General features: G+C 43.3%; 1 protein-coding gene across 2 annotated transcripts in view; it reads right to left on the bottom strand.

Annotated features, from left to right (window-relative positions):
- Window positions 1–893: 893 nt before the first annotated feature.
- The window catches only part of ZNF711 (zinc finger protein 711), a 16397-nt gene continuing 6336 nt past the window's right edge, over window positions 894–10954 (bottom strand). The window contains exons 3-8 of one of the 2 annotated variants that reach the window (XM_010146752.1): window positions 8362–8520; window positions 5472–5618; window positions 4738–4875; window positions 3302–3349; window positions 2582–2725; window positions 894–2123 (exon numbers count right to left, since the gene is read on the bottom strand). In XM_010146752.1, coding sequence (XP_010145054.1) covers window positions 946–2123; window positions 2582–2725; window positions 3302–3349; window positions 4738–4875; window positions 5472–5618; window positions 8362–8520 — 1814 coding nt within the window. In that variant the 3' untranslated portion in view covers window positions 894–945. The remainder of the gene's footprint in view (window positions 2124–2581; window positions 2726–3301; window positions 3350–4737; window positions 4876–5471; window positions 5619–8361; window positions 8521–10954) is intronic. The other variant, XM_010146753.1, reaches the window with a different exon arrangement.

The following is a 10954-nucleotide window of genomic DNA, read 5'->3' as shown; positions in this document are numbered from 1 at the left end:
TCTGAGTTTTAATTAAAAAATACCTACGTCTTCCAACTCTGTTTTTAATACTCTCTTTAGAGAAGATTTTAAGGTAGCGAGGGAAAAAAAAGTGTTGACTCACAACACTATGAGCTGCATCGATTTCATCGTTGAAAAGAAAGTCAAATTGAGAGTTAATTGTCATATGTGCCATACTGAACAACATTCACCTGCAGTTTCAGATAAAAAAGGGAAATTATATACATACACACCTTGAACCCTAGCACCAGAACACCACCTCTGAATCATAACGCTATAGTTCAAACACCATATCCTGCAATAAAATAGGTTAGCAGCTTTGAAAACCATTAAAAAAAACCCACTGGTTGGACCTAGACTAACACAGGAAACAAAAAAGTTTCCCAATGAAATGTTTAAAAAAAAAAAAAAAAAAAAGGGATGACCCCCCACCCCCCCCGACTGACCAGTTCTGGAATTCAACTTCCAGGCACAGTTTAGAAACGTTATGACGGGGTGACTGACTACTCCTCCCCTTCCAGGCTGCACAAGAAGTCAGACTCCTTGCCTCTGCAGACAGTTTGTAAATAACCCACCCGGTATCTCACTGTTTCCATCTTGCAGACAGAGGCTGTTGCGGACAGAACGGTGACACCATCACCCTCCTCTCCCTGCTACAGCTTACCCACGCGCAGTACTGTTCACCCCAAGGCACCCGCCCCTCTCCCTGCCAACTCACCCCCCCTTATGCACTCTGTACTGCCTTTAGGTTCTGATAAGCAACAATCGTAGGGCTATGAGATCCCCTGTCAACCCTAATACTTTTAAGACTTTTAATACAAAGAATGTAAAGTTATGATTTAATATCAAGCTTTGAAACCAGGAGAAACAGTTCATGAGATTTTTTTTTTTGTCCCCAATTAGCATATCACAGTTTCTAAATTGCTTCCTTCTTGAGAGCATACATTACATTATGGCCTCTTTGTGGTGCCTCATTATATGCTGATTTTTTTCGGAGGGTCTACGGAATCCCTTTTTGCAATACTCACACCTATGTGGATAGTCTTTTGTGTGTATTGATATTACGTGTCGCTTAAAGCCTGACGCATCCGTAGTGCTATATTCACAATACTGGCACTGATAAACTTTTCTTCCACTGTGGGTCTTCATGTGCTTCTTAAGTTCATTCTGCTGCCTAAATCCTCTTTTACATCTTTTGCATTTAAAAGGCAGGTCCTTGGTGTGAACCGAGAGGATGTGCCCGCTAAGTACAAAAGGATCTGACGTTTTAAAGTCACAGTGTCTACACTGATGTACCTTTTTACCTTTATGGGTTTCACTATGCTTTTTGAGCTCAGATGGGCGATGGAAGCCTTTCTCACAAACCTCACATTTGTGGGGAAAATCCTTTGTGTGAACTGAAATAATGTGTCGCTTCAGGTCACTTGAATTGGTGCTCTTATGGTCACAGTGTGGGCACTGGTGAGTCTTATGCCCTTGAAAGAGTTCTGTGTGCTGCTGCAGTTCCTTTTCATCTGCGAACGCCTGGGGACAGTGCTCACATTTAAATGGCAAATCGGTCCCGTGTTTGGTTTTGATGTGAGTTTTCAGGTTGGACTGATCAGCACACCTGAAGACACAGTGCTGACACTGGTATGGCTTTTCCCCAGTGTGCGTCCTCATATGCTTTTTCAGCTCCGACGGATGCCGGAATCCTTTCCCGCACTCCACACATACATGAGGGAAGTTTTTACTGTGAACTGCAAGGAGATGTCTATTGAGCAGCCCCTGCTCTGCAGTTTCATAGTCACAATATTTGCACTTGTGTAGCTTAGGCTCCTTGTCCCTCAGGATTAGTTTATTAGAACTCAACGGGCTCGCTTCTCTGTATCTTCGTGTGTATTCTGTAAACTCATGGGTTTTATCAACTTTATTTATAAGTTTATGGCTTTCCAGATGATTGTGGAAACTTACTTTTTTGTTAGTTGTAAAGTCACAGTCTGTGCACTGGTATTTCTTCTTAATCATATGATCTGGATGATTCTTCATATGCCTTTTCAAGAATCCTCTGGATTTAAATTTTTTCCCACAAATATGACAAGGGTAAACTGTTAAGGGCTGTCCATCAGGACCTATTATAACAGCTGTTTTTAAACAAACAAAAACAAGTTATGAAGGAAACAAACTTACTGATTGTTTTAAATCAGCCAACTGCTGTTCAGAGTCATGCACTTACACTTGCAGCTTTTTTTTTCAGCAGTTTAAAAACAACCCATCCACAGCACCTACAGTTCATGCAGTCTTGGTTTAAAAACTGCTCAAACAGATCAGTAACACCGCACGTGCGCTGCTCAGAGCCGCCGTGACTCTCTCAGCCCGCGAGACCCAAACCAACGCAGCGGCCCTAAGCGTACTGACTTGGAAGAGCAGGGACTGTTACGCTCTCTATGCACAGAATTGGAGGGGGGAAGGACACAGGAAATACGCAAATCATCATTTCTGTCTTTTAATTCTGCACCAGCTTTAAAAAAACAAACAAACAAGGAAGAGTACAGGAGTAAGTGCCACTCCAGGACAATACGCATAACCATACACTGTTTACCTGTTTGCCATTGCCTGGCCTCTCCTCTCCTCCTTTTCCTGGTTTTTTGTTTTAGCACTCTATTAGTGCTAACGCTATCACAAATCTGCAGGTATTGTGTTGCATTACCGTTTTTGTTTTCTAATCGTGTATCCAAGTTATTTCCTAGAAACAAAAATTAGACACCATAAAAAACCTTAAACAACTTCTGGCTTTGGGACTGATGACTGGAATTGCACAGCAGCACATCTACGGTTTTTTACAAATATGGCTCCTGCCTCCACAGTCAACATATATGAACAGGGAAGAGTGCCAGCACAAAGCACTCTATCTTTGCTGGCCAAAGCCAGGGATACAGCTGTTTAAACAAGGATCAACTTCCAGGTACGCTCCTTGATTTCTCATACTTCAAGACACTCATTTCTTAGGAGGTGGGCTGGTTGTTTCCTCTTATTTAACTCGGGTTTACTTCTTAACAACTGCATTCTCTCCTTTCTGACTATAAAACTGCCTCAAAGCACCTGGTAGGCAGATCCTCCCAGCTTCCCCTCCCACCCCACAGGCCTACATCATGTCTACAATTGTTTCCATTTCAAAACAGAAGAGAAAGACCGTGGAGTCCTTCCGTATATACTTTATCAATAACTTTCTGGCTGCTCAGGAGCCACATCACATAAATGTATATGTTTCAAAGACAGGAAGTGAGTTTTAACGCTGCGCCAAGCAGTTACACGTTCTTACCTGCCGCTTGACCATCTTCGTATCTTCGGGGTAGCCTTCTTTCGTCTCCTGCAGAAAATGGTATTTTAGTCACTATAAATTGAAATTCTTTTTAAAGATGGCTTTGAAAGTCTGATAACGAGAGAAAGCTAACGTAGCTAATACTAACAACTGAACTCTGTCCAAACCGAGATCTGAGACGTGCGGTTCACAATCAGTTCAGGATCTTGTCATTATGGGCCCAAATGGGCTCACATTTTTGTGAGCAGTTAATACCCACTAAAGCCATGTTTGCACGCTTCCCATGCTGTCCTTCCTGCCTCTCATAATTAACACGCTTCTTTCTGCACACTTTTAACCTCATAAATAACCTCAGATACCAACCCAGAAACAAGGGTATCTGAAATCTGCAACTGGTTCTGGAGATGGAAGTACTTTATCTTGCTGGAGTAGAACTAGGCAGGTAAGACTACTTACACCTCATCAGCCACTCAGCACTCATCTGTATGAGCCACTGCAAGTAGTACCTTAAGAGTACACTCCTCATTTTGGACTGAAAGCGTTTACTGCTACGTGCCAAGGCTCTGTGGTTCTAAACTGCTTTGTCAGCCCGACTCCTCTGCTCAGAAATATTATACCAATTGATTTCAACTGACTAATTATAACATAAGCCATGGATGACCCAACACCCTCTTCGTATACATTTAACATGCCAAAATGTGAGAAAAGAATAAACACAAAAGTATCCAGAATTCTCAATATATCCTGGTTAGATACTACTACTGCTGGAAGCACGGCTGCAGAGAACGGATTACCTTTTGTTTGTTTTGTTTCTAACCTGAAGGACCAACAGGCTTAGAACAGGTATATAGCAAGCTGAAATTATTAGGAACATGTTTACACATTTATTCCTACTGTTCCCTTTTTATAGTTATTTCACCTTTCTCCTGGCCAAGGTAGAACACTAAAGGCTATTCTTGTTTTTATAAAATCTTCAACAGCCCACTTCAATCACCATTAAAACCCACGCGCTCTGTACATCTGAGCAGGACTGAGGAACAGCGGAAAAACTCTCCTAACGGCTTTCCTTTCTACTCCAGGAACCTCAACACAGAGCAATCCATTAACGATACACAAGACAGTCGGGTGCTGACGTGAGCTGCAGCTGTCTGACAGGTGAGCACTGGGGAAGACGCGCTAAAGATGGAATCGCTTCCGCCATGCGGAACTGCAGCAGCCTAAGGACCTTACGTGTAAAAGGTCGCGAACGACGCCACAGTAATTTTTCACGTCAGTTCATCAACTCCACTAACTGACACTGCTAAAAGATCAGAAGGAGCTGTTTCCAAACTCCCAGGGAAAGGTGCGAGTATCACATCTGCACAGAGATTCTGGAAGCTGCATTAGGGAGAAGATACCGGAAAGGGTTTTCAGAAGAGAAGCATACGGACTCCTACCGTAAGCAGCAGCCCAAGCAACAGGGACAAAAGTTTTATTCACGCCAGAGTCTTCCACCTGCGTGTCTGGAAGTGACGTGGCCTCTTCTTCACCTACAATAACTTCCATATAAACTTCATCGGCGATTTCAGCACAGCCTGGATTAAAGGAGAAGAATAAGTCTCTTAATTTTATTCTGCTCATCCTAAATTTTCCTTCGTTAATTTGCTCTCACTCTGGTTGATACCCATTATAAATTACTTTTCTTCCTTTGGCATTTAGAACCACCCCTTCCCTGTGGGGATCACTGTTTATTCAGACATTCCTTGAAGAGAGAAAACACGTATAAATAATTATAAACCCCAAACAAACACCAACAAAACGCAAGCATACAAACTTACAAACTTGTAACTGATGACATTTATTTGCCACTTTGCCAGAAAGCTGATTAAACAAGGCAGTTCACAGTAGGAAAACAGAAAAGTGAGAAATTTTGACTAACCTCATTAACTTCATCCATGGACATGTTAAATTTAATATAAATAATGAAATGATCGCATACAGTATGCACAAAGCGCATTTATCCACATCACTTTAAAATAATTATAGCCTGCTTTTTATTTTTAGGGAAGATGAGCTTAGTTTTCTACTACTTCAGGCTGAAGAATCCTTCAGTAAAAAAGTCCTTTAGAATGATGCTTATATTGTCGTACAAAACAGCATGAGAAACAAAAATGTTTCTTATTATGCTTACTAATATCTTCATCTTCCTGAGAAGAGTCCTTAACAGCCATGTAAACCATTTTTTCTCGCTGCATTCTACCAACACCTCCTTGTTCAATTACTCCAGCTACAGAATGTCCATTGTGAAAGTCGCTCTCTGTGACAATTTCTGTCCCACCTTTAACAAGAAGTTAAACACGATCAGTAAATGTGAACAAAGCCACCGTTAAGATTCATTTCAGATTTAGGTATTTTTTTTGTTTACAACAAAGCTATTTCATAAAACTCCAATTAAATGTTTTGACATCCGTGTCTGTCATAAAATCATGCAAGTTTGATACTTTGAGGCAGAGAAGGAAAAAGTTCTCAGTGTCTCCTGATGCATTCAAGACTGAACAACTACTTCCCAAGAAGGATCAAGAGCCCTGGACGCATGCTAGCAGAGCGCTCGGGTGCGACTGCAAACGTGCACCTGACCGTCATTCTACCTTGCCCCGAACCCAGCCTTTGAATTCTCTCTTAAGAGGTAACCAGCTAATTTGCAGCCCTCTTCCTCTCCCCAGATCCTATTTCCTCCCTTTGTAAAATCAGATGCTTCAGGAATTTTTCCTACAGAGATTCTAACGCGCACGTCCGGGCTCATTACCCAGGACGGAGCAGTAACTTACACTGGGGTCACACTGCTCAAACTGTGAGAGCGCAACTGTTACTGCCAATTAATTCAACAAGACCATTATCTAGAGACAGACTAGCAGGGATGTAGGGTGCTGCACCGAGTCCCTAGAAACTACACAAGTGGAGAAGAGTTGGAAAGGAGGCACTGAGGACAACTGCCCCCACGGTCCCTCTCCGGGTGACAAACAAGCTCTGGCCCACTGACCGACCTGAACAGAGGCACGAGAACAGGCTCCAACCTGGAACTGGCTATTGATGCTGGGGTCAGAGAGGTGGCAGATAAACTGGTGCTTACTCTTCTGTGCACCACGGGCACGGAACAGCGAGAGAAGCTGCCGGTTATGGCAGAACAGGCTAACACCTGCTACACCAAGTCGCTGTCTGCTACTACGAATGGTCCTGATGGAAAATGCTCATGTGGGTGGTTGAGTCCAAATCCAATATGCTCATTCATCACTCCCCACAGTTTGGAATACGACATGGGAAACTTTGCCAGACATCCTTGCCATCTTTGTGTACTTTTTTGCCCAAGTGGCTTTGTCGGGACATTCAGCCAAGCACCAGACTGCACTGCAAAGGGCTGACACTCAGAACAGCCCTCCACCCCGTCCCCACGTACAAAACCACCAAGAGATTACTGCTAGTGGGTAAGCTCGAATCTTGGATGTTCTTTGTGGTTTCCTGTATCCCTTAACACTGAGCAGCACACACACAGTGCCCGCTCTATCCAAGGGGAAGTTTCACCAGTCATGAAGGGGTTAATATGACAGGACTACCTCCTGGCTGTATCAGATTCACCGAGAGTAGCCCATGACAACATCCCTGCTGTAAATTAGTTTTTAGCCATAAGGGATTCCCATTCTTCCTGCTGCTGCCTCAGACCCTCAAGACTGACAACTCGTCCCCAGAGGGAGAAACCGTACTTCAAGAACAGGGCTGGGCAATTCATGTAGGAACTGGCAGATGAAACACAAGGGATGTTAAGATCCTGCTTCTCTAGATCCTTCCCCGTGGTCTCAGAAAACACACGGTCTTCACGACCTCTTTCTCACACTTGAAAGGAATTAAGGCTCAAATACTGAAAATCCCAGGGCCTCACAGAAATACTCACTAACCTGCAGCCGAATCAGGTACCGTCTATCCCAAACAGGGCAGTAAAACATGTGAAGCTACCCTGGCAACCTGGTGAACAGGCTCCAAAATCTACACTGCAAAGCATGCTGCAAGACACTGAGCAACTCCTACGAAAGTCGTAGCTAATTCTGAACCTATCCAGAGAGACACAGAAAACCAAAGATGACTGCCCTACTAGCTGGCAGTCTGATCACCCCGGAACAATCCTCTTCTGCCATTAATTTGAGCAGAAGAGATTCCCTGTCACTGAGAGAAGAAAAATAAAAGGTATGATAAAGCCGAAAGTTTCCTGAAGCAGCAGTGCATGCTACTGGAAAAGTAGCACCAGGGTTGTTACTAACTGGGGGGCTTTGTTGATCTAAGCCAGTTCTGTCTGAAGTTCGAGATTTCCACAGCACAGCCAGGCCAATGCTACCAGTCTACGGGAGATACCGCCCTTCTCCACTCCAGGAAGGCCAGGGTGAGGCTGACTTGCCCTGCGAATGGCTCTGAGGCTCCTGAACATCCCAGTGAGGCAGAGTTTCAGTACCTAAACGCGAAGGGTAAAGCGCAAAGAGCCAGAGGTTTCAGCTCTGAGAACAAGCGTCAGGTGACCCTGCTTTTACAAGTTACGCAGAACAGAACACGGCTTAGCTACACATCCACTTGCAAAGCACCTGAAGCGCTGGAGCTGCCCTTTGCAAGAGAACTGCAGAGCGATTCCGAGCTTCTTGGTTAGGTTTGGGAACGACTGCATGCCTAAAGCCCCAGCAGTCTTCCCCTCTCTCTGCATCTAGGTCACCAAAGACTGTTCAATGACAGCAATCCACTCCAGAGGCTTTTCTGTGCTGACAGTGTCTTGCAACGTCACACAAAAGCAGCAGCTGAAAAACAGCTGCAGACACCCAACCACTTCTATATTTGGGCCTTGGTGCCTGAAAATAAACGCTGCTAATCAAAAAAGAACTTGACACTAACACCCCCCCCATATTTACCACATATGGGCAGCCTCCACAAATGCCACGTTCTACAAAACATTCCAGTCAGTGGAGTACATGGAATTAAGAACAACAAGCAAAAAGACCCTGAAATACTTCACACTACTGCAAAAACACATAGAATTTAAAAGGTACCTATTTCGACATCATCTTCAGCTTCAGCTTTAAATATGTACACTTTGATAACTTCTGAACCAAACCCGTCATCTTTAGCAACATCATCATTTGTCACCTCAGTACTGATTTTCAAGGGAGTGTTTCCTATATGGTCCAATTTTTCGCCAACATCATCCACTGCAAAGATAAGAGAATAACAATGAGGTTCAAACACGTTTTTTAAAGGTCAGAGTAATCAGTAGCGTGATCTTCTCCACTATTATCCCCATGCACAGTAAAGGTTTGTATTCATAAACAGCCTTTGCAAAACAGCTCATCCGAAGATGCTTACGAGATTCCAGCAGTTCAGTACTCGTTTTACTGCAACTCAGGAAACGCAGCGAGAATTACAGAAAGAACACAAGAGGGAGCTTGTCATCAAAAGGAATGTGCTAATTGGTTACGTCTGCAACGATTACACTTAGAAAGCAAAAATGTATCAGTGAGAAATATTAAGGAGCTATCAAAAAATGTTAAAAATTAACCCAGAATTGCCTGCTACAGCCTAAGCGTCCCCCAAAGCTTCACTACTCTAAGATCCTGGTGACTAAAATTTAGTAGCTGGAACTTAGGAAGAGTAATGACTGAGAATATTCCCAGTGAAAGAAGTGTGCATCCAAAATTTGACTACATCTTCACCCTAAAAGAAGTTATGATTTTATCCACTCTATCACTTGAAAACATGTAAAATAATGAAGACTATTGTATAATATGCAGCTGATTAAAATGCGCAGTGAAAGCAAACCCAAACAGTACTAGGTGAAACGGACTTCTCATTCTCTACGTATGTAACTCAGTCACTGATTGGGGTCTATATATTCCAAACGCTCATGTTATTTACACAACAAACATTACATTCAGCCTATTAGAAGTGTTGAAGTAACACCATTTTGGTAAAAAGGACACTCACACAGATACCCATCTATATTATATGGAGCCCACTGAGCTGAGCATCGCTCTGACAACACGCTTCTCTCGGAGGGTAAAACAAGCTCCTGTGCAGATGGCCAACACGAGCCTGCGCAACGCCTGGCACACACTGAAGCCCTCCAAAGTAATTCCACAAAGCGTGCCACATTCCAGGGAAGGTGAGATTTACTGCATACGTAACATGGAAATCCGTGTGTGCTAGGCTACAAAATCATTAAAATTAACATGGCAGCAGTCTTGCGTGACTAAGAATGGACTCCACTTAACGCGGACACCGAGGGCTTCGAGGGAAGGATGGCTGCAGTAGCTCCCAACCCTCCTCTAAGCTTCCTGCCCTCGGTGCAGCGATGGCTGCCCCTGAAGAGCTGCTCTGAACTACTTCAGGCTACAGCCTGGCACAGCGAGGTGAACCGGAGCCGGGTTAAGCTCTTCTTAATACCCTGAGCAGCCACGCGAGACGGGTCGGAACCCACCAGTAAAGGAGCGGACGCCTTTCCGGCAGCAGGGTGGGAATCCAGCACAGCAATCCCAAACTAAGCTCTTCCCACTCGCCAACATGTACCCAAGGAACGCTGCTATTCTGCCCCACATGGAGGAACCCTGTTCCCATTTCTCAGATCCTGGACTGCACGAGAAGAGTACAGGAGTTACTGAGCACAGATCGAGGTTTTGCTGGGACATACAAATAAGGAATTGATTTAATTTTAGAACCTCTGAAAACTACATACTTTGATGAAAATTAAATGGAAAACAAAACAAAACAAAAAAGCGCTGTGTTTTAGCTAGGTATTTTGGTAAATAAGAAATTAATTGCATTTACCAAAAAAAACACAACCCCCACTTGGATCAGTAGAAATAAATAAAAAATTCCTCTGGAAAAAGATAAATTTTTTTTTTTTTTTTAAATTAAAAACATTCTGTATCTCTATTAAAACCGAGGCCAGCAACATCAACACCTTAACCTGCTGTAATCTGGCATGTAGCACACGGCGTTCACGTGACCGTGCAGGAGAAGGAGAACAGGAGGAATATGAACACCAGAGATGACAAAGCCACAACAGAGAACTTGGCATATTCCTCTGACACTAAGTTTAGCAGCATCAGGCTGTCAGTGCATCTTTACATCCTGCACGGGAGCGTTCCCACTGACTAACAGAATGGAGTGATCAGAGGGGAGGATTATGCATCCCCTACGAACAGGAAAAGGGAAGATGCTAAGAGAGACATCTTGGAAAATGTATTTCCAATATATTTAGTATGTCTGACTTTTAAGACCATTTTCTTTTCAAAAGTTTGGTACCCAAATTCTTCAGAATGACACCTGTGTTTAATTTTAGTTGAGTGAACACCTGACTGCAGGTACGAGCCTTCAAAGGACAGGAGGTAACCAACAGCAGAAGGCAGGGGTGACTGCATACACAGCGGCACGGCTAGACCTGCTGCCCAAATGCAGAAAGAATATTTAAAGGCTGGGTGGAAGAAATGACTAATTATAAGCTGTTACTGTAATTCTAGAATTGGTAGGTGGTAGTAAAGTTATTTTCAGATCTGCAACTCAAGCAGCATCAACTTTTTCTAAGCACAAAATTTTAATAAATATAACGCATTATCAGTTTAACACAGCAAATATAAATTCCAATAT

The sequence above is a fragment of the Eurypyga helias genome, unplaced genomic scaffold (assembly GCF_000690775.1).
Source record: "Eurypyga helias isolate BGI_N326 unplaced genomic scaffold, ASM69077v1 scaffold15402, whole genome shotgun sequence".
Lineage (NCBI taxonomy): Eukaryota > Metazoa > Chordata > Aves > Eurypygiformes > Eurypygidae > Eurypyga > Eurypyga helias.
The sequence above is the reverse complement of the archived record's forward strand: the minus strand, read 5'-3'. Positions and strand labels throughout refer to the sequence as shown.